Below are 23880 nucleotides of genomic sequence, written 5' to 3'. Positions count from 1 at the left end.
ACTGATCATTTCTGGTTGGCTGTAAAGGTCATCACAATGATATTTGTAGCTCTCATTTCTCTAGAGCTTCATGACAGTAGTTTCTTTACAATAGAGAGCAAGTTGTGGGAGACAACCCACAAAATGGGAACACAGGCCTCCTGTCTAGTGTCTAGTCCAGTCCCATTTCATTTGATTTCATTTGAGTTTTAAAAAAGTTACTAAGGGCAAGCGTTTCCCCCAAGGCCTACAGAACTGCACAAGCTAGGCTACAGTAATCGATATATTCTCTGAACCTTGGTTTAGCTATTTAGAAATAAGGCAGTGGCAGCTTGGTTTTGGTATAATAGAGGGTTTCTTCACCTGGGATCCATAGACCACCCTTATGTATAGTTCAAGGGGTCCATGAAATGGATGAGGAAAAAAATTGTCTTTATTTTCACTTACCTCTAACTAAAAGTTAGCATCTCTTCTAGTTATGCATGTTTTAAAAAAAATTCTAACAAGTGGTCCATAGGTTTTGCCAGAGTACCAAAGGGATCCTTGGGCCCAAATATGGTTAACTCCTTTTAAGGTGGAATGAGAACTGGAGTTGTAGTCAGATGACCTGGGTTCAAATCTTGGCTGACACTTACTGGTTTTGTGACCAAGGGCAAGTCATAACTTCTCTAAGCCTTCGTTTTCTCAGGTGTAAAAATGAGAGAACTAGCCTTTTTCATACTTTCAAGAACAGAGACATATAGCATGTTGTATTTGGTTTCCTTCCTAACTTTAAAGGGAAATGTTCATAGTATTCATAGCCTTGTATATCTTTCAGATGAAGGAAGAAAATGTTCTTAAATTCCTAGCTACAGGAGCGACACTTGGGTGGCATTAACATAGACTTTCAAATGAAAGACTATATACACGTATGTAGTATGTAATATTAAGTGTGTGCATATATACATGTGTGTAAGTGAATGTATATGTGTGTGTATATATATGAAAGGGTGATGACATCATTAATCTGAAGAAAACTTGGGGAAAAGCTTATGCTAGCAGCTTTGTGCCCTTGAAAATCCAGCTGACCCAAGGGGATCATCTTATCCAGTAATATTGACCAGTATGCTGTTTTGAAATTTGCCATCACACCTGGTAACATCAGCCGAATCCAGGCAGCTTTTTGGGAGCTTGGCCCCCTGGCGGTTGCTTGTCTTGATCAGAAGCCTTTGACAGAACCTCCCAGCCACTGCACTGAGTAACAGACTCTCCACTTTGATGTGTGGTGATTGCCATGCCACAGGACAAATTAGGGAGCTTGTGCAATGAGTCTGATGAGATGGATGCTGGCCCACAGAGTCCACAGGGATGGTGCTATCTGACATGAGCATTGGATCTTTAGTTTTATGGAGATTTAGAAGAGATGGACAAGGAAGAAAAGGCATTAGATGAAAAGGCAATGATTAAGGGGAAGTTTCAGGGCGCATGAACTGTCCTGGCTCCAGAATTCATTGCTACTCGATCTGCGGTTTTAGATCACTTTGAAAAAGTTCTGTGCCATTTTATGGCCATTCAGCAATTACCTCCTGAAGACTGGGACCTTCAGTCTGCTACTGAAAACTGGTCTGTTGGTTCTACTGAAGCCCCTGTGTAGGGTAGGAACTCTTACACAGTGGGTATTAGTGGGTTGCTAGAGCTGGAGTACAGTGAAGGAAAAAAAAACACCCCCAGTTTCTTATGGAAAAAAAAATTAAGTGGGTTGTGCTAAATGTTCTCTTAAGAGGCCTCCCTGAAATTCTAAAACTTCTTTCCAGTGATCCTATGTCCTCTTTCCTGGGGTGGGGGAGGAGGGAATGAAAGAAAGAAGAGACATTTACAATTCTTTGAAAGTTTTACCTTATACAATTCCCTATACAGCAAACCTTCAGTAATTTGGGAGAATGGATTAAAAGACCTGTCTGACTTCACTATAATTATACAATGAAAGCTCTACATATGATTTACCAAGATATTAAGTGGGTATTTGTGAGTAAGATGAGAGACATTATTTTTTTAAAAATCCTACCTTCTAAATAGGTCTGAATCGCATAACAATGTTTCAGATACATTCACCTTTTCTCAATGACTTAGAGGAAGGGCTGTTTTTGGAGAGGGAAGGCTTGAACCTTTAGTATGAAAATGTGACTGGTTCTAGCCAAGCTTGCACAGGTAAGATCTAGACATTTTGAAGAGGAAAAAATGATATTAGCTAGATTTTTATAGGATTTAGAGCTGCAAAAGGAGTTTAAGGGATTACCTAGTCCAAATCCCCATTTTATGTATCAGGAAACTGTGGTCTAGAGAGCTGAATTGAAGTGACCAGCCTCACACTGGGGATAAGTTGAAGAGTCAAGACAGGAACCTAAGTTTTCTGACTTCCAAAGTCAGTGTTCTTTTCACTCCATCTCAGCTGCCTCCCTTACTATGCTTCATAGATGCTATCTTAGTTCAGGAAGTCATCCCTCTTCCTGGGATTATTGTAGTAGCCTTCTAATATATCTCCTTCTTTCCAGTTTCCACAGATGCCAAAATTCCATGATAAATTACTAGATTGTAAATGTATCCTAGAGGCCAGGGCAGTTCCTAGTATTTTTGCTCATAGGATGCTTTTAATGAATGGTTCCTATTTGGGAATTTAATTCAACAAACATCTATTAAGCATTACCTATGTGAAAGGCACAGAGCTAGGTGCTAGGGATAAAGATAAATTTTTAAAAACATGACCCCTGCCCTCAAGAAGCTTCTATTCTATCACAGGGATAGAACTTTTATTTTGGTTTTATATAATTAATTTATTTATTTTTAGTTTTCAACATTCACTTCCATAAGATTTTGAGTTCTAAATTTTCTCCCTCTCCTTCCCCCTCCCCAGGATGGCATCCAATCTGATATAGGCTCTACTTATATTCACATTAAACATTTTCACATTAGTCGTGATGTAAAGATGAATTAGAACTAATGGGAGGAACCATGAGAAAGAAGAAACAACAACAACAGAAAAGGAGAGCAAGTAGTATGTTTCCCTCTGTATTCAGACTCCAAAGTGCTTTCTCTGGATGCAGATAGCATTTTCCAATGCGAGTCTTTTGGAGTTGCCTTAGATTCATGCATTGCTGAGGAGAGCTAAGTCTATTAAAGTTAGTCGTTGCACAATGTGGCTGTTACTGTGTACAGTGTTCTCCTGGTTCTGCTCATTTCACTCAGCATCAGTTTGTATAAGTCTTTCCAGGTTTTTTTCTGGTCTGCCTGCTCATCATTTCTTATAGCACAATAGTATTCTATTACATTCATATACCACAACTTGTTCAGTCATTCCCCAATTGATGGACATCCCCTCAAATTCTAATTCTTGGCCACCACAAAAAAAGCTGCTATAAATTTTTTTGTACATGTGGATCCTTTTCCCATTTTTTTGATTTCTTTGGGATACTGCCCTAAAAGTGATATTGCTGGGTCAAACGATATGCACATTTTTATAGCCCTTTGGGCATAGTTCCAAATTGTTCTCCAGAATGGTTGGATCAGTTCACAACTCCACCAACAATGCATTAGTGTTACAATTTTCCCACATCTTCTCCAACATTTATCATTTTCCTGTTTTGTTATATTAGCCAATCTGACAGGTGTGATGTGGTACCTTTGGGTTGTTTTGATTTGAATTTCTCTAATCAATAGTGATTTAGAGCATTTTTTCACATGACTATAGATAACTTTAATTTCTTCCTCTGAAAACTGCCTGTTCATATCCTTTGACCATTTATCAATTGGGGAATGACTTGTATTCTTATAAATTTGACTCAATTCTCTATATATTTTAGAAATGAGGACTTTATCAGAGACACTGGCTGTAAAAATTGTTTCCCAGCTTTCTGCTTCCCTTCTAATCTTGGTTGCATTGGCTTTGTTTGCACAAAAACTTGTCAATTTAATGTAATCAATCATCTATTTTGCATTTCATAATGTTCTCTATCTCTTGTTTGGTCATAAATTCTACATCTTGCTCTTCTAGTTTGCCTATAGTTTCAGTCTTTATATCTAAATCATGTACCCATTTTGACTTTATCTTGGTATATATAGGGTGCAAGATGTTGGTCTGTGCCTGATTTCCACCATACTATTTTGTTTTTGTTAAATAGTGAATTCTTAAAGGATAGAATTTGTTACATAGTTAAGTGACAAGGTAATTTGAAGAAGGAAAGATTATTAACAATTGGGAGGCTGGAGTGCAGTTCATTAGTAGGAAACAATTTATGCCAGTACATAGAGGAGATAAAGAATGATGAATTCAGAGAGCAGCTAATAGGATTGTTTGGTTGGAATGGAGTGTATTAAGGGAGGTAATATGAAATAGAGCTAGATAGATAGATTGGAGCCAGACTGTAGAGAGCTTTAAATGACAGGCTGAGGAGTCTATATTTTATTCCAGAGAAAATAGGGAGCCCCTGAAGGCTTTGGAGCAGAGAAGTGACCTAATCACAAAGCCTTGGGAAGATTATTTTGACAGCTGTGTGGAAGATGAATTGGAGGGGGCAGAGAATGGAAGCAGGAGGACCAATTCAGAGACTGTTCTAATAGTCCAGGCAAGACTTGTTGAGAGCTGTAAGAGATGTGGAGGTACTGTGGTAAGATAAGAACTGGCAACAGATTTTGTGAGGGGGGAGGAAAGAGAGAAAAGGTAAATTTAAGAATGATGGGGAGCTTATGGATGCAGGTGACTAAATGGATAATAGCATCCTCCACAAAAGAGGAAAGTTTGAAGGAGGGGTATGTTTGGGGAGGAGGAGAAAGAAATTCACTTTGAACATGTTGAGTTTGTAATGCTGAGGGGATATAATAGGTGTGTGCTCATCAGGCCACATTATGATTTTAACCAAATTCCATACATTCAATGGAGTCCAAAGAAAGGAAATTCTTTTGGGAATTTATACACACAGATATCTATATATGTATTAGATATCCCCATATTTCCCAATATATTCCTCTCTCTCCCTGAGAGTTGTATCATATAACATTTTTAAAAACACATAATAGAGCAACTAAACCTAGAATTATATGTACCATTGTTTACCTATAGTCCTCTATCTACAATACAAAGAAGGGAGGGAGGATATATCTCTTCTCTGGGACTTGGCTTGGTTATTATCACTTCTTAGCATTCAATTGTTTGTGTTTTATTGTTATTGTCATTTACATTTCAAAAAAATGTATGATGTTTATTGATGTTGTTTGTTTTTGCACCTACATTTCTCAATGTAGTATCCCTCTTTCACATGCACCCCTCCCCCCCCAAGCTATTCCTTATAATAATGAAGTAGAAGAGAAAGAAATGTTCAGCAAAGTTGAGATATTAAAAAAGTCTGCTGTTATCTGTAGTGTTCCACGTCCACAATCTAAGATCTCTCTTCAAAGAAGCATGGTGGGAGAGGTGTCTTCCCATAACCTATTTGGGACCCAGCTTGGTTATTATAATTTCAAAGTATTCGATTTTGATTGTTTCCTTTGCCGTTTACACTGTTGTAGTCATTGTATATAATTTTTCAAAGGAAGGAAACATTGCTGAATATGGAGTTATGCTTAATGAAGGCCTTTGTTGCTCATTAATTTACTCTTTCATTCATTTGTTCTCCTAAATTAAAACAAATAGTCTCAAGGTTTTTTCTCTTTTAATAAGAACCTTCAATTTGCTTGGGCAAAATACATAACCTTTCCTTTTTTCATTTTTGACTGTCTTTTACATTTTACTGGTTTCATGTAAGTGAAGCTTAGGCCAACAAGAGCTAGAGTTTCTAAAAATGATTGTTCACTCTTCTATTTGTAAAAGTCTTTAGTTGAGGACTCCTGGCCTTGGAGAGGGTTTTGGTCCTTTGCCTCTTTAGCATTCCCTCCTGAGCTGAAGAATGAGCCCTTTGCTTCCCTGGGTTGTTCCCTCCTGTCTAATTTGGTGGTGATTGCTGCCTGCCTGTGTTCCTCCTAGTGCTCTGCCGTTGCCATGTAAACCCCTTTCTTGTTCAGGCCAGGAAACTCCACTGAACTGAGTTCTTACACGCAGGGTGCTGGCACTTGGCACTGAGCTCAGGAAAGCTCAGACTGGTATGGGATGAGAGAGGGAAATACCAGGGTAAGCAAAGGGGTCATGCAGAAGGAAGAGGCATGTTCTTAGGAGGACAAAGAGAAAGGAATGACAGTGACAGTCCAAATGTTAGCCCTTCTGAGGATTCCTGCAATGTCCTTAGGAGTGTCAAGTTGCTAAAAGCCATTTTGGCATAAACTTTCATGCTAAGAGTAGATGGCACCCTCTTTTTTTTTGAGGGGGTAAGGCAGGGCAATTGGGGTTAAGTGACTTGCCCAAGGTCACACAGGTAGTGATAGTGTCAAGTGTCTGAGGCAGAATTTGAACTCAAATCTTCCTGATTCCAGGGCAGAGCCGGTACTCTACTCACTGCGCCACCTAGGTGCCCCAACTGGCACCCTCTTTTAGTAGAAAGAGCACTGGACTTTTAGGCAAAAGGGTCTGGTATCCATTTGTTCATCGTGCAGGTACAAGTTAAAATTTGCCTTTAGAAAGCTCCCATTTCTCTGTAGCACTCTCTTCCTAGGAGCCCTCTGTTTTGTTATCCCCATTTTACAGATGACAAAACTGGAGATCAAAGATGTGAATTCACTTGCTTGTACTCACAGGTGGTGCGGTAGTTGTTGACAGAATTGGGATTTGAACCCAGTTCTTCAGCCATGCTACCTCTCAGAAACAATCTGAAGGAGACAAATAGAAGAGAACAAGGGGTTTCCTCCTTAATTATCATCCTTTGTGCTCCTATGTGTTGCTTCATTCAATTTGCTTCAGAGAGATTTGTGTAAAAACTGTATAAAAGTTGGGTCTTACCATGAAAAAGTCAAATCAACTTAGCATAGTGCAAGGTTTATGCAGTTAGATGAGCAGGTTCAAATCCTTCCCACCACTCTTTACTACCTATTCAAGTGACTTAACCCCTCTGGGCCTCAGTAATGAGGACATTGGACTAGGGATTCTTTGACTTTTTTGCATCCTGGATCCCCTTGGAAGTCTGGTTGTTGCTTACCTGGATAATGGAAGGAAATGCTAAGATGTGATTTTCTCCTCCCACATCCACATTCACAGACCTTCTGAAATCTCTCTGTAGTTCCCAGGCTCAGAATCCCTAGACTGTGCAGTCCCTTCTGGCTCTTGGATCTATGATTCTGTGATCTCCAGGAGCCCTTCCAGATCTAAATGGTCATCCCATGATCATTGACTAAGTCCTCTGGGGCCCCATTCCATTTTGTTCCTCAGGCAGCAGGGCTAAATTTTTACAACCATTTCAATTGACAGGAGAGGTGATGGTACCATCTCTTTCCCTGTCTGCAGCCTTTCTAAGGAGAGGAGTCTGGTGCTGTCTCAGTACCTTCTCTACTGATATTCTTAAAGTAAATACATGTGATTGTCCAGTAGGCTCACAGTCTGCCCAACCCTTTTCAAAACGCTTTCAGGGGCTCAGTGCAGCCTTTCAAATTTAGTAGGGCCTGGAGACATGTTAGGTGTCGGAATCCAGATCAAAGGGAGATAAAAGAAGGCTGTGAATTCACTGAAAAGTTACAGAACTGGACCTGAAAAAAAAACAAAAACAAAAGCCGCTTCTGAAAGAGTGGGTGTTAATACAAAGGCCAGAAATGACCATAACTAAACTAATTACATTCTTGGAGGAAGTCTTGAAGAAAAAAAAAAACATGGATATGTTACATTATAATGGACTACATAGTACATACAATGTGTATATGCATATGTAGTATATAATACATATATCACACTCACAAAATCAAGAAAATTCCTGCAAGTCTTTATTTTTGGCCAAGTGGGTTGTGGTGGAGGTAGGGTGTCCGATGAAAATAAAAAGACTAAAGGAGACTGAAAGCAGCCGCATAGCACTAGATGAATGGGGTGGTGAGACTTGCTTCCTGGTTTTCCCAGCCCCTCTGGGTGGGAAGTTGGTAGATGATTTGGGAAAGGTCAGGACTTCTTCTCCTGGGCCTTGGGGCAGGGATAGCAGTGGGAGGAGTGAAGCTGTCCTCTGGTTTCTGCTCCCTCGAGGAACACCTGAAGATACTTTGGAGGTGGGTATACAGATAGATGTGAGCTGGCTAGGCTGCTCAGCTACCTCTCCTGTAGGCACATCTGTCTGCCTACCCACCCAACCGTGGTGTATCTCCCCTAGCAATCTTTTTTCTGGCAGTCTTCCTGCCTAAGACAGAGAGAGAAATAAAATAAGGAGTTTGGCCTCATTTGCTTTGAACTCACAGAGGCCAGAGTTTTCAGGCAGATGCTTAGGTCTCTCGATGGAGAATTCTGATCAAAGATACCAATTTTAGAGGGAAGATCTCCTTGGAGGCTATATCAGATAGAAGGTTCTGTGGGGGCTGCCAAAAAAGGAGCTTTCCACCTTGGAAAGGTAAACTGTGTGCATATTGTGAGAATATATATATGTGTGTGTGTGTACGTGTGTATATGTGTGTGTGTGCCTAGATGAAAGATGCACCCCCCTCCCAAGCTAGGTGGTGAAGTGGAAAGAAATGAGTTCAAATCCTGCCTCAGATACTTACCAGCTATGTGATCCTGGGCAAGTCCTTTAACCTATGTCTTAGTTTCCTCAACTGTAAGATGGGGATTGTAATAGCACCTACCTCCCAGGGCGGTTGTGAGGATAAAAATAAGATTTTTAAAAGCACAGTGCCTGTGCTATATAAATGCAATTATTATTATTATATATTTTGTTGTTTTTTGTGGGTGCATAAATATGCACACAAGCTACAGGAAAATAAGTTTGTGAGGTTATCACACACATAGAGACTCTCTGAAGAGTATGCATATGAATAAATGAATGTGCATAGTTAGTGCATGTTTTTCCACAGCAGTGGGTTCCCCCAGGTGTTTATGTACCTAAATGTATCTGACAATGTTTATATTCACATGTGTGAATACATACAAGGATAAGCGATAGGGACTAGGCCTCTGATTTCATTTGCACAGAGAACCCTCTCAGAGCTGGAAGGGATTTTAGAAGTCAACTAGTCCAACCTCTCATTTTAAAGATAAGGAAACAGCTTGAGAGAGGTTGTGATTTTTCAAAGGTCACAGAGCTAGTTTTTGAATAAGGGCTGGTAGTCTTCATCTTTTTGTCCTAGTGGCTTAGACTGCCACGAGTTTAGTTTAAGTGACTTGTCCACAGCTGGGGCGCACAGCCAGTGTATATGAGAAGGACTTGGACTAAGAGCTTCCTAGCTCCTCCGAGGTAGTTCTTCATCCTCTACCACAAACTGCCCCTTCATGAGAACATAGATCGGTGGATAAACATGTGACAACAAAGAGACTTGAGATAATTGTGGTACTCACATTTCAACAAGCCCCATACAGTTTACAAAGTGATTTCCCCTACAACTCTAAGAAGTAGATAATGCCACTCTTACTATCTTATTCTCATTTTAGGGATGAAGAAACTTGAGTACTAAAGAGATAAAGGACCTTAACTATGATCACTAAGCTTGGGTTTAGCCATCTTCTGACTCCAGCTGCGTAGACTCCAGTAGATTACATACGATATAAACATATGTCTAATCATATAATTGTTTCCCTTCAGTAGTTACAGTTGTCTGACCCCATTTGGGGGTTTTCTTAGCAAAGATACTGGACTGGTTTGCCATTTACTGCTCCTGATCATTTTACAGGTGAGGAACGGAGGCAAACAAGGTTAAGTGACTTGCCCAGGGTCACACAGCTAGTATCTTAGGCCATATTTGAACATAGGTCTTCCCAACTCCAGGCTCATCGCTCTAACTACCCCTAAATCATTCAGTTATGTACTGAGTAAACGTGGTTGTGCATGTATGTTTCTTGTGATTTGGTGAGTCTGTATATGCTCAAGTAAATGTGTGTACTTCATACTTGTGCCTGTGGACAGGCTCACATACATCTAAGGAGGTACCTGTGCATACCCCGTGGAAGTAAAAGTGAACCTGAATTATCTTAGACGAATTTAACCCAGATAGGTGCTGGTGGGTCAATGAGTTGGGTGTGGTTGGGTGTGCATGTTGTTGTTCTTGGGGATGGTGGGAGATAGCGGTTGGGGGTGGGGAAAAGGCTCCATGCACGCATGCGCACCTGGCGGGCGGCCCTGGCTTCCAGGTGTGGGGTTCTGGCAGTGGCAGGTCGACCAGTTAAAGCGGCAGCTGCTGCAGGAGTTCGACTCCCCACTGGGAGGCTGAATGGCTCTGCTGGGGAGACTCGATTGGCAAGTATGTGTCTTTAACTGCTCACAGGGAGCGGCGCCGAACGCTCAAGCGCCGGAGGGCCTAGGCTGGGGCAGCAGCCCCGGGTTTCCCCCCTTACTGGTTTTGGAAAAGATTGGGAAGGAGAGGAGTAGTTTCCCAAGCAAAATGATACAGAGTCTAGACCAGTCTGGGCTGACTTCCCGGGGGGACTGAGGAACAAGGGTGGGCCTGGAGTCTTCAACCTCAGTTATCTTGGATAGCTCTGTCCCAAGGTCTCTGTCCCTCAACTATGCACACGTAGCCCGCGACGAATCGGTGGCCGATCAGGTGAAGGTAGTGGGACCCTGGGGCCAGCTCTTTCCACCCTGCCCTGGGATCTTTGTGGGGTAAGAGGCAGCCGAATGAGGCAAGGAGAGCGGTTCGCAGTTTGGCTGCACTTTGGGGCGGCCAGCAGCCAATTGCCTGGTGGGGAAAGGCAGTCGCTCCGGAGTCTGTCGGTCCGGCTGTCCCGCCGCAGGGGTAGGCGCGCTGGGGCCTCGGCCCGTTCGCCCCCTCGGGGCTCAGCGGGCCTGGGCTGGAGCGTACACCTGTTTGAAGGAAGTTTTCCCTCGAGCGCTTTGCTGTTTTTTGTCTCCCACCTGCTTCTTGCTCCTTTTCTTCCAAGACCCCTCCACCTGCACGGATGGTGGTGAGAGGGGAGACTTCTTGCGACTGGAAGGAGCCCGAGATTCTGTGTTCGCGATGTTTTGTGTGTGGGTCTGGGATCAGGTTAAATTGAAAAGAAACACTGCCCAAACCCAGGGGTGTGGTTGTTGCCTCGGCTCTCGGTGCGGCCGCCCGACTCCCTCGGAGAGGTCCCAGCAGACGCCTCGAACTTGGCAGGGAGAAGCGGGATTCAATCTCTCTGGTTCGTGCCCGCCTCGGGTGCGAAGACCGCGAGGCGAGGATTGTGCCCCGGATAAAAGAGGCGAGCGCTCCCAGGAGTTGTTCCTCGGCCGGACCGAGCCCGATCCTCCTTTCCGATTTTATTTCGAGGAAGCGAATCCGAGGGCTTCTCCGAAGAAAACGTCCGTAGATCGGAGAAGCGCCATTTCGTAGTTAAAGCAAGGAAGGTTTTTAGGGCGGATAAATTGCGGAAGGTATAGGGCTCCTGGAAGCCTTCTGCCGCCAGGGAGCAGCTGTCTGTAGTTGGGGGACCAAGCGTCCGCCTGCACTGCATCATTCCAAGCTTTGCTGCAAACTCGGCACGGAGACACTTTTTAAGACTTGTAGGAAAGTATAAATTGCAGAAGTTAGGTTTTTTCTGGCAAATATTAGGTGTCAGGGCATAAAATACTAACCAGTTTCTCCTTATTAGTGGGGAGGAAGGAAAGCAAAGACAGCGGATACCTTCCTTGGGAATTACTGGAAACTCCTTCGATTCAAAAAGCATTTATTTCGTATCCACTGTGTACTGGGCACTGTGCTAGTTCATCTCTGGTCTAACCAGTATACGACTTGGAATGACAGATGATGGACATAAAAGTGCCTGATATTGGGAAAGGCGGATTAGGGCATTTTTCAGGGGGCTGAGTGTAGATTTGGGTGAGGGGGTGTGTAGACATTTTGGTCCTCAACTAGCTGCTTCCCGACTTAAGTACAAAGCACCAGGGCCATCTAAGCATTTAGGGCAGCGACCTGTCAGTTAAAATCTGCACCTCTGCCTGTGCCAAGCCTAGTATGCACACAATCCATGCTTGTTTTTTCAACAGAGTTGTCTTAAAAGGGCAAGGAACGGAGCTCGGCTTCTCTCTTCAAATACCTCACAGGATGTTTCTCTCCCTTGGACCCCCAAGCGTCTAAAGTGACTCTCCAAACCAGTTGCTTTATCTCCCTTTCTCCCAACCTAAAGGGATTTTTTAAGAGACTTCAGTGAAACCTGTGCTTACTAGGACCAGAATTTTTTGTAGGAACTATCTTCTATATCTTTGGCTCCCTTTGAAAAAACTTGGGAAGTTCCCAGGGAATGGGGGGGAGACACAAAAAGTGATGTAAAAATTTTGGAATCCTCAGTGTCTCCCTACGAATCATCGGTCGGTTCCTAACCTCCTGTTCTCTTCACTCCCACCCCCGACTCTCCCCCCCCCCCCCTTACTAATAGGTGTCTTGAATTCTGTGTATTTGCAGTGGGGAAAAGACAGTTAAAAATTATGTAGTATGGAAAAATGACCGACTCTACAGCAGACTCTACCAAAAAATGGAAAAAGTTAGGTGGGATTCAGGGGTACGGGTTCTTGGGTGCTTCTATAGTGGAGTAACTTCTATGGCAGAAAGGAAGGGCCTCTGAACCCTGCCTTTCCAGCCACTAGTCGGGAATGGGGGTGTGTTTGTGGAGGCGGAGTAACTGCATTGAAGGGGTGGTCTGCTAGCCTAGAAAGGGGCGGGGGAGCCCATCTTCCATCAATACCAGCTCAATCGGTTTGAGGCCTTCTTCTGTTGTTCCTCTGCTGCTTCCTGCTCCCACACCACATTTTGGAAGGGATTTCCCACTAACGGCCCCAGTGGGTATTTTTAGGGTGCCTGTGTTGGGAGAAGAAGGAGCTGTCATTTCTAAAATCTAATCTCCTCGAGACTCTTACCCCTTGCACATTTTGTTCTAAGCCTGAGAATTCGAATTGATCTTGTCCAGAGCTGGAATTCAGCATTTGAAAGGACTTCGGTCGGAGAAAGGCCAGTTATCTTCTGCCTTTCAAATGCATTGAGAAGAAAAACGACCAAACAATCCTTTTTAAAAGTATAATTAAATGAAAACAGAAGCGATCTAGTAGAGTTGCATTTGTAGTTGTGTTTATAGACAGAGTCGTTACCATCATGTACCAAATTCTAGCCTGTTCATCCAAAAATGGCTTCAAATATTCGATATGGTTCTGAACCATTCTTCTTGAAGTAAGTATATGGTAGCTCAGAAAATGTTCTAGGGCATAGCTAAATTATACCTTAAACTCTCCCATTACAAGAAAATAATTCAGACGTGCAGTGTTGCCTATTTTACTATTCGACTCCCTCACTTGCAATAATTACGATTAGAATGCTTATTTTAATCTATTCCCCTTCCCCCAAACTGTCTAGCCCCTTTAAGTGGAAGTCAAGGAAACTTCGCTTACTTGACACATGCTAGGGTTCCCACATCCTCTCTCCCTTAGTATTCTTTCCTTTTTTTTTTCTTTTTTTCTGGGGCCACATTTCGATCGATTATTCAAACTTCGTTTTTTGCCATTCCCGTGGAGGGTGGGAGGCAGGTCCCTTGTACAGAGCCTTCCCAATACAAGCATGGGACCGCTGAAAGGAAGCAGAGGCCGTGGAAATTGAAGTGAACATATACTAAAGGACTCCTTTCAAAGCCTGGAATAGACGAAGTAATGTGGTATTCCTTGCATTGGAACTGAAAGAAATAGTATCTTAAAATGCTATATAAACGTGAATTGCTATTAGACAGCTAGCCGTGATAAAGGAGCATCTACCTACCGTTACCAGGCAAGCTTGGACCCCTTCAAAAAGGCTGGGTTGCCTAACTGTAGTAGTAGCCACCAGTCCACTCACTGTGCTCCTCTCGGACTGTGTTTTTCGGCCACTCCACTCTTAACAAGCTACCCTACTTTTACTCCCGAGTTTCTTCACCAAAATAACGACCCCACCCAAAAATCAATAAAGCATGCTTGGGTAGGACTTGGGAGTGCTAAGAAAGGCGCGTTTCAGTGTTTGGCTTTCTTCTTGTAGTGCAGTTTGCGCACTCCGCCGCTCTGGCTCCGCTCTTTACACACCCTTCCCACCCTTCTATCTCCGTTCTGTGCGTGGGTCTTGGCTGGACGCCAGGCCGAAGCGCACAGCGCCGGAGAAAAGAGAGAGAGAGGGAGGAGTTCTGGGTGGGGCCCGCCCGGTCGGGCCCCTGTGACTGGCTGGTTAGGCTAAGTGTCTTCGGAAAGTTGGGCCTTTAGTGCAGTCCCGGGGGAGGAGTTATGTTAATTTCCTTCCCATTAAGGCTGGCGGGTGCGGGGGAAGTGCTGGAACAGGCAGAGATCCTTGACCATTCCAGAGAAGGAGAAAGAAAGAAATCGCTACCTCCCCGAAGCAGCTTCCCATGCAGTCTATCTGAAGCGGACGGAGAGCCCAGCCCAGTCAGTCTGGGGGGCGGGGAACCAGCGACCGTGACCCCAACTTTGGATTTACCACCTGGGGGGTGGGGGGATCCTGGATCTTGGCGACTATTTTGGGGTACTCCGGACGCCATGTTGTGGAAATTAGCCGACAACGTCAAGTATGAAGAGGACTGCGAGGTGAGAAAGGCGCAGTCAGGGCGGGGATGGGGGAACCCGGCGCCCGCGGGCGGATTTTAACTTAGGGAAAGGAGGCTCCAGGAGTTCAAGCCCCGCGTGCCCTGAAGTATGAGGATGGGCTACTTGGATGGTAGGAATAGGGGCAGGAAATTAAGGGCTTCTACTACGGGAGAATGAACTGGCGGGGATGGTGAACTAATTGCAACTAAGGGGTCACTGCCACACAGAAGTCCTGGTGCTCGCAGTTTTTACCTGTATGCCTCAACGCATCTCTGGGCATTCTTGCTTTTAACCCACCACCACCCAGGGATCAAAGAGGAGAAAGTGACAGTGAAAATTCTCCTAAGTTTATACGGGGGGGAGAGAACCTTTCATTTTTTTTCCAGGGCTATCTCCGACTCTGGCTTGGTATAAGTAGGGAGTCACAATAAAATAATGAAAGAAAACGGTTGATGACACCTCCAATTCCCTTACTGTCGCTTATAGGGGGCCTTAGCCCATATTTAATCCAAAATCTAGAAGAACATAAAATATTAAGCTTTAAGGGATTGGGGGGGGGGCGGGGAGGACAGATGAGGCCGTAAGCGTCCTAGAGTGAAAAAGCCTGTTTGACAGGTTCAACTAGGAGCTTCGCAGAGTGGGAGGGAGAGGGAGGGAGCCGGCGAGCGGGAAGAGGAAGACGACGCACAGAGGTAGGCGAGGTCTGCGCTGCGTTGAGCTTCAGGCAGAACCCTAAGCCGGACCGAACGTCTTGTTAGTACTGTGGGACAGGGGATCGAGGACAGCAAGTTGGGACAGAGTAACTGGACTTACTCTGTCTTGTGTAGGACTTGTTTCCCTCCGCTAGGGGGAGGATGCCTTCTCTGCAGGCTCCTCCTATGACCACTGATACCCCAAAGGTATCGGGGATAGGGTCCTCCGGAGAATCCAATTTGGCAGCTACGCTTCGGGTTGGGAATACGGGGAACGGGATGGTGACCATCTGAATTAGGGATGGAGTGCCGCGCAGTCCCTACCCCCAAACTCCCAGCTGAAAAATTTGATGCTTGCTCTTCTTCCCGCCGTCTGTGAAAACAGCTTCTTGAGACTAGTGGAGGCTGCGCCATCCCCAGATGCTCCCAAGTCCCAACAGTTTATTTACTTGCCTGCCTTCGGGATAAGACTCGCTGGTCCGAGTATAGAGGCGCCAAAAGTTCACGTGTTAGCTGTGCCCGGCACCGGCTACTTTAAGTACCCCAAGAAATAAAAAAATAAAAAAAAAACAAACTTCTAGTTTCTTTGCCTGAACCAAGGGGGGGGGGGGGCGGTATTCCTCTTGACCTTTTTCTTCTGCAGTCCCGCCTCGATTGCATTGCATTCTTTTTCTACCTTGACCCCAAATGCCTCTTCCTCGGCACAATGCTACGGTGGTGGGTGTCACCTCCGCCAGCCCCGGCGGCATGTGCGCAATGTGGCGAGTTTTTGCTGGCAGGGATTGAGTAGGCGCATAATCAGCCGCGACCCTTTCTCCCACCCTAATCTCCCTTCACCCAATTCGTCACCGTGAGAAGGTGTCCCGGGGGGGAGGAAAAAGCGCCTTCCCAGCCTTCCTGCTTGTCGCCTCCGGCGCGCTGCCTGCTTAACTTGCGATCCTGAGTCGCATGCGGTCGCGGAAGGACATGGAGAACCGCGCGGTGGGTCTTGCACCTTTGGAGCCTTCTGCGGGCCTGGGAAAGAGGTGTTTTTGGTTCTTTTGAGGGGAACTTTTGTTTATTCAATTTGTAGCTGGGGATCAGAACTGACTTCGTCTCCCTCCCGGGTAAGGAGTGAGTTCAATGCCGGGCAGAGAAGTCACACGCCGCAAGTTAGGGGAGGATTGAGAACCAGCGATTAAGAGAGGTTCTTACTGTTGTTACCCTTTATATCCCTATCGCCTGTCCTCCCCATGCACAAAGCCCCGTGGTTTTAACCTTGGGCAGCCTCCGAATGTTCTCTTCCCCCTTTAGGGAATTTATTGGCTCCCTAGGATCCGAGTTCCCCGAGCCTTGGTATTGATTGCCTTTGAATGGGGTGGGGTCTCTTGATTGCTACCACCCTAATCAGGGACAAGAGAGGGAGGGGGCGAGGAAGGGGGAAAGCACGAGGTGGGACTGGAATTGAAGGGAGAGTATTGGAGGGGAGAGGATCGTGCTAACTGGGTTTTCGCAAAAGCGGGGTTTTCCTTCTTACCTTCCATTTTCGCTCACTTTTTTTCTAGGATAGGCACGATGGGAACAGCAATGGGAACCCCCGCCTCCCCCACCTCCCAGCAGTCAGCCAGCACCTCTACAGTCCCGCAGCCCCACCTCTTTCACATTCAGGGGCTTCCGACTTCCAGCCGCCTTACTTCCCACCGCCCTACCAACCCTTACCCTATTCTCAGTCTGCTGACCCGTACTCTCACCTGGGCGACCCGTTCTCCATCAACCCCCTGCACCAGCCTGCGCCAGCGGCCAGCCAGCAACAGGCCTGGCCCAGCCGGCAAAACCAGGAGCCAGCTGGCCTGAGCCACCACACAAGGCCGGGCCTTGTCCCCCATCTCTCCGGGCTCGATGCTGGTGCCCCAGGGGCAAGGAGGGAGACCTACAGACGTTCTGAGCTGCTTCTGCAGCCCCACAGCCACGGGTTAGATGCAGCACTTGTGGAAAACCTGGGCTTACACGACATGACCCATCAAATGGAAGATGTTCAGGTGAGAGCAGTCTGGTACAGCTGTAAGAGGGAAACTGGGGAAGCAGGTTTGGATTTTTTAGGCCGAGCCAGAATTGGCTCTACTGTCCTTTCTAAAGTCCCTCAGGTTGGTTCTATTTACTATTCTACTATTCTAAATAGAAACTGTCTCCTCTTTCCCCTAGAATGTGGAAGACCAACATTTGCTGTTGCATGATCAGACAGTCATCAGGAAAGGTACGTTAATTATAATTAGCCTTCCCTACCTTTCTCTTAGCCTGTCCCTTCAGACTTAGGGAGGGTGAAAAAAAAGTCTTTGGGTCTTAATGGCCTCTACATCTGTTTGGATCAGGCATTCAAAGGTGTTTGTTGGAGACAGACTAATGTATTTTAAGTGCAGAAGCCCCAAGGAGTAAACAGATTGTAGTGGAAAAAGGCAGGTTTTGGAAGATGCCTATAAGTTTAGGTGAAATTTCAATTTTTACTTTTCTACTTGAACAAGTGTTTTAGTCTCAGAATGCAGTAGTGGGTGGACTGCTTTTTCCCTCTAGCAAATGCTGCATCTGGAAGGAACTAGAGAGAGGAATGTTGGTGGAACACTACATAAGAAAATTGGCTATGGGTGGTTTGTACAATAATGTGGCGGAAATTCGATTGCTTGGCTGGCTATTGCTAAGCTCTGCCTCAGTGCTACTAGTAGGCTGGTTAACCTATAGAGGGGAGAGAGCGACTTACATTCAATTCTGCTGGCTCTCTGCATGAGAAACTTAAAACTGACACTGTCCAGATGCTAAAATATTGCCCCTTAATTTGAGTACAAATGGTTTGTTACCATTTTAGTTTTGAGAATAGTAAGGTCACTTTAAAATTCAGTTTGATTTAAGACTTTTATTCAGACTTTCTAGTAGAAATATCTTATTCCCTGGCATGTTTAAAATTTTAAATCTGCTGAGTGGAAGTCTTAACAAGTTGACAGGTTTTTGTGGCAGATAAAGGACTTCTTTTAGTACCTAGCTTTTCATCAGTACTTTTAGGAACCAATTTGAAAAGTGTTAAGTATGGAAATTAACTTAATTTGAATAGACCCCTGGAAAGTTTCCAAGAAGACAAATAAATTTGAAGTAAGGAGCAGTTAAAAGAAAAAAAGATTTAGTTTGCTGGTAATCAAGGTGACTACCAGATCCTGAATATTGCCGGAGAATTCTTGCCAACTATATGCAATTTAAATTTGTCTACTTTACTTACTGACAATATACTTAGACTAAACTCAATCCCTAAAGGGGAATTTTCTGAGTCATCTGTTAATAACTTTTGTATTTTAATGATAAATGCATTTATTAAGCATCTGGTAATACTATGTGCCTCAGACAACAACACTGAATGCTAGAGATACAATTAAGGTCTAGAATAATGAAAATAATCTGGTTGACAAAGGTCACCAAGACCATTGGTAGTAGAACAAGTATTAGAAATTGAGACACCTTGGCTTCTTAGGGGGGAACCTACCTACCCTCCCCCCCCCCCCCCCCCGCCTGCCTCCCCCCCCCCCCCAACACACACTTTGTTTAGTAACCCAGTAGTGACTTATGAAGACACTATCTTCTGCTCTAACACCTTCTGGAACTGTTTGGATAATTGTTGTTTGCTCTTAACAGGTCCTATTTCAATGACCAAAAGCAACTCCTTGGGTCTCCCTTGTCAGAAGGATGGGATGCTAGGAGCAGTGGTTAATCATAATGAAGTATTTTGCTCTGTTCCTGGAAGACTTTCTCTCCTCAGCTCTACATCCAAATACAAAGTGACTGTAGCTGAGGTGCAGCGAAGACTTTCCTCTCCTGAATGCTTAAATGCTTCTCTATTGGGCGGTGTGTTGAGAAGGTGAGGGGAAACTGTTTTTTGGGTAGTATTCATCCTGGATACCCAGATGTGGTAGGGTGTTGTTGTATGAAAGGTCTGGGAAAGTATTTTTAACGTTTATATAACTTTGAATCTAACGCTGAATTCTAATAGACCCAGAGAGTTTTAAACATACATTTCCTTTTTGAAAAGTGTTAAATGTAGAAGAAAGTGCTAAAATGGGTCTAAAAGCAAGTTATTATTTACTTAAAATCTGACTCTCATGCCATATGGGAACGATCCCTAAGGTGTTCCCATGGCTATTGTCTAAATGGCTAACTCCCATTGGCTTTTTTCTTTCTGCATTGTCAAACTCTTGTTTTTTTCCCTCAATTTTGTGTTCCATAACTTCTAGCTTTAAGAATACACATGTTGGTTTCTGCTAAATTTTGGTTTTGTAATGTATAAAGTGATGCAGGTACAGAAAGGAGGTCATTTGAAAGCAGTCCCAAATTGATATTTATAGTGGTCTATGTATTAAATGAAATTCGATAATTTGTCATTTTACTTTTGTTACTTGATACCTCAATGCTGGTCATACTTTTCATTCATAGAGCCAAATCCAAGAACGGGGGCCGATCTTTGCGAGAAAAATTGGATAAAATCGGTTTAAATCTTCCAGCTGGACGAAGAAAAGCTGCTAATGTGACATTACTAACTTCTTTGGTAGAAGGTTGGTACGCTGGATTAATGATGTTATTCCCCAAACCCTAGTAAGTTCCTCTTAGTTGCCAGGGTTAGATGGAAGAAAAAATAGAAGCATCTTTGGGAAATGGAGGAGGGTTGTGTGTCTTTAAGCGGCTAAAGTATAGAAGGTTACTAGTTGGGTAATCTTCCTAAAGCAGTGCATTGAATGCCAAAATAGGCTGTATTCTAATTGCTTTGACCACGTATTGGTATCTTAGCTATATTGATTATTTTTAAAGTAATGTTTGCCTGGCTGGCCTTTGAAACTTGAATGACTTAGCATTTTCCATTCTTTCTCACGTGTTGAACTGAGTACTTAGTTGTTTTGGTGGGGGCAGTTACTATCTTTTGTTCATTCCTTGGAAAGTGTGGCCGATGTTCTGTATGGTCCATAATGAGGTGCTATCAAGGTGGGGGAAGAATTCAAAGGTATGGAGAAGGAGGAAAAAAAAACTTCTAGTGATGTGAGGGATGTGTCTAGTAGCAATTTATATAGCATTTAAAAAATTGCAAAGCTATCAACATGGGAATCAAGTTCCTTTTTCAACATGACCCCTCTACCTCAGTTCTGGAAACCAACCCTCAGTGTTTCTGAGCCTGTAGCATTTGTTTTCTGGCATATAGAGCTGGGAACAGGCCTTGGGCCTCTCTCAGTGGAAGACCCCTGGAAAGTTTCCAAGAACACAAACAAATACAACTTTTAAAAAAGAAGAAAAACCTCAACTCAAGCATATTGTATTCAGGAGGAAAATGGACTGGAACACTGAGAGGATTGTAGTATAAAGATTGAGCAAACACTCCAATCTCGGCCGATCATCGGAGTAGTTCAGTCTCCCCATGAGGCCTAAGGGAAGTCAGTGAGGAGTATGACTTAGGGAATGAGATAACATTCTGGACAGGACTCTTCTCTGGAAAATTTGGGCCCAAAGGGATAAAGAACCATTCAGGTGGCCCCCTCCTCGGTTCAGCACTTCTTCTGTGGTGCAGGGGAGAGCTGGTTGTGAATTCAGTTGCTTCAGTCTGGTTTTGTCCAGATTTCTGGAGTGTGTGTGTGTGTGTGTGTGTGTGTGTGTGTGTGTGTGTGTAGCTATAGATGTGATATATGAGAGCATACTGATTGTATAAAGTGAAGAGACAGATGCTTTTCTTAGCCCTTATCTCCTACAATTCTGTTTTCCTCCCCTTCCTTCATAAGGGGCCAATAATGCATACAGTTGGACAGACAGGTGTTTGGTAGTGGAAGGAGCAACATGTTGGGCGTACTAGGAATTTTGAAAGTCTTCAACTCAACTGAGTTTACTTAAATTGGGTCTTCTTGGAAGCTTTGCTAGTAAAAAAAATGCATGTTAAAGTGAGAGTTGGAGACAAAAAGTGAAATGCTTGTAGTCTCTCTTCTAGCTAGATATATCTATTTTTCTGATATTTTTTACCTTTCCTTAAATAAAGGCTTTGTGTTTTTTTTCCTTGTTAGTGTAAGAATTCATCTACTTTTTGCTAAAAAAATATGGTTTACCTGCTGTGCAGCTTGTCTTGAGAGTTGTCAGGGTCACTGAGATTATAAGTAACCTGCCCAGAGGGATCAGTATGTGTCAAAGATGGAATCGAACTCACCTTTTCCCGACTTCTGAACAGGCTTTTAACTCTTACTACCTACTCTAGCTACCTTTCAAAGACTGCATTTAACAAATTACTTTAGTTTCAAGTCATCTGACTTAAGCCGGAGTGTACTCCATGATTAATTTTATAAAGTAAAAAATTTTATTATGAAGTAAAATTATAATTTACTGTTTTGTTGAAGTCCCATAGATTGGGGTTCAGGTTGTATCTGATGTATATTGAACTTTGTTGGTCCTAAGGGCCAACACTGAAGACAGTGCAGGAGAGATGGCTTCTTTAATCTCCTGAACCTTTGAGCTTTTACTGTTGGTTATTAATTTATTGGCATTTTTGCATTTTCTGGATGCAAATTTGTTAGGATAGAAATAAATAAGAACAGTATAGCACTTTTTTGGTCTTTTCTAGCCGAAGTAACACCTGGTAGTTGGTTTGCTTTGGGCTTGGGTTTGACTGGAATTATTCCACTATTATAGGTGAAGCTGTGCATCTGGCCCGAGATTTCGGTTATGTCTGTGAAACTGAGTTTCCTTCTAAAGCAGTAGCAGACTATTTAACCAGACCACATTTAGGACGGAATGAAATCGGTACCAGAAAGAACATGCTGCTTGCTGCTAAGTGAGTATTGTGGCAGGTTGCTTATAACCAACCAAAGTTTTTTTGAGTTTCTTAAGCACGTTGGGGCAAAATAGTTGATATTTAAAAGCAAAAGAAATGAGATCGTGTATATTACAATGAAACCTTGCCTTTCAGCAATTTCAAAAAGAATGTTTTGAATTGGGAGAGATTCTTCTTCCCAGAAGACATCTTCGAAATTATTTTTTAAATCCTTGTATTTGTATTTCCTCAGATGTATTTTTTAACATGTGACTTGGCTTGCCAAGTTTAAGGAAAGATTGTACACCTTCTCTCTGGGTAACAGATTTCAGATGTTGTGTAATGATGAGGCTCAATGTATATGTGACATGTGGCTAAATGAGATGCCCCAGTTCAGCTGCTGCTTATCCTCTGCAAATCAGTTACTGCAGCTGAAGAGGTTCTCACCCAAACTAGCACTAAATTGATTTTAAAATTACAGTAAATGAAGCAGAACTAGTAGGAATTCAGGGCAGGAGAAGAACATGCTGGCAAAAACAAAATCGAATAACAACCAAAACATTGGTTCCATGAAAATAGCTAACCTTTGAAAGATGAAATTGCTTTGAAGTGAGATGGGAGGCTTGGCAAAGACCCCAGGTAGTTAGCTCTCCATGAGTACTTGCAGGTTTCCTTGAGAACACAGAACAGTGCCCTCCCCCCCCCCCAACCCCCAAAGTATTTAGATGACTTGTTCATTGATGTGTTTGTCTTCTGTTGGCTCTTGATATTGCCTATTCATGGAGATGTCTATTCTCTGTCTCTTAGACAAATCTGTAAGGAATTCACAGATCTTCTCACTCAGGATCGGACTCCTCTTGGAAATACAAGACCCAACCCAGTTTTGGATCCTGCCATTCAAGGCTGCCTGACTCATTTCAGTCTAATAACGCATGGCTTTGGGAGTGCGGCCATATGTGCAGCCATGACATCTGTCCAGAACTACCTAAATGAGGCATTAAAAATAGCAGACAAAACCTACATGAACACTGGCGACCAAAGCCCTGCTGAGTCCAACAAAACTATCGAGAAAATGGATAAGCACCGGAAATAGAAAGGGTTGGGGGGAGGAAGTACAGCCTGGGGAAAAGTTCAAAAGGACTGAAACTATTCTCCATAATACAGACAGTGGGATCGTCTTCTTGCCTAGGGGACAATGTAGAAAAATTTGTTACTTCATTAAACATCATCTTATTCAGGATCTTCATGATTTACACACCCTCCCATTCTGGAGTTTTGTGTTTCTAAAGCTGCAGTATCTCCAAACTTTGTGGACAAGTTATCAGAAGACTACAAGCTTGGGTACTTGTTGGGTACTTGCTGGGTACTTGCTCCTTAAACCTTTTCTTCCTTTTCCCCCTTCCCCCTTGCTCTAAAAGTGGTGCTAAAAATGTTTTTGAACCTCTAAAATTCCCAGTGCTAATAGCCAAGGGTGTAGAGCATTTTGGATGCTATTAAGAATTATTCCTTTTAAGTCAAATTTCCATGCCAACAACAACCATTTTGCAGTATTAGACAATGGTGTTTAGATCTATCTTCATTCAATGTTTATGTAAAAGGTTACCTAGCTTCCTAGATCACATAAGTCTTACCCTATGAAGGAAAAAAAATTCCATTTGACCTTGTTACTGGATGACATTTGACACACTTCCAAAGGAGATAATTCAGGTTTTACAAAAGTTTAGTCAAAGTCTGTGTTGTAGGTGTTTTTTTGTGTTATAAAGAATTTTGAATTAGTGCTCAAAACTGAAATGTCTTGAAAAACATTTTTCTC

The 23880-nt window shown here is 43.4% G+C and overlaps 1 protein-coding gene across 2 annotated transcripts; it reads left to right on the top strand.

Moving 5' to 3' along the window:
* Window positions 1-10266: 10266 nt before the first annotated feature.
* Window positions 10267-23160, top strand: TFAP2C (transcription factor AP-2 gamma). Of its 2 annotated transcripts, none has more exons than XM_036751782.1 (7): window positions 10267-10296; window positions 16822-17295; window positions 17459-17510; window positions 18929-19151; window positions 19724-19842; window positions 21947-22088; window positions 22875-23160. In XM_036751782.1, the coding sequence occupies exons 1-7, from the start codon at window positions 10267-10269 to the stop codon at window positions 23158-23160; spliced, it is 1326 nt and encodes a 441-aa protein (XP_036607677.1). The 2 variants fall into 2 exon arrangements, with proteins under 2 accessions (XP_036607677.1, XP_036607676.1); XM_036751781.1 differs by lacking the exon at window positions 10267-10296 and adding an exon at window positions 14538-14585.
* The last annotated feature ends 720 nt before the right edge of the window (window positions 23161-23880 follow it).

The sequence above is a fragment of the Trichosurus vulpecula genome, chromosome 3, assembly GCF_011100635.1.
Source record: "Trichosurus vulpecula isolate mTriVul1 chromosome 3, mTriVul1.pri, whole genome shotgun sequence".
In the NCBI taxonomy this organism is placed as follows: domain Eukaryota; kingdom Metazoa; phylum Chordata; class Mammalia; order Diprotodontia; family Phalangeridae; genus Trichosurus; species Trichosurus vulpecula.
The sequence above is the reverse complement of the archived record's forward strand: the minus strand, read 5'-3'. Positions and strand labels throughout refer to the sequence as shown.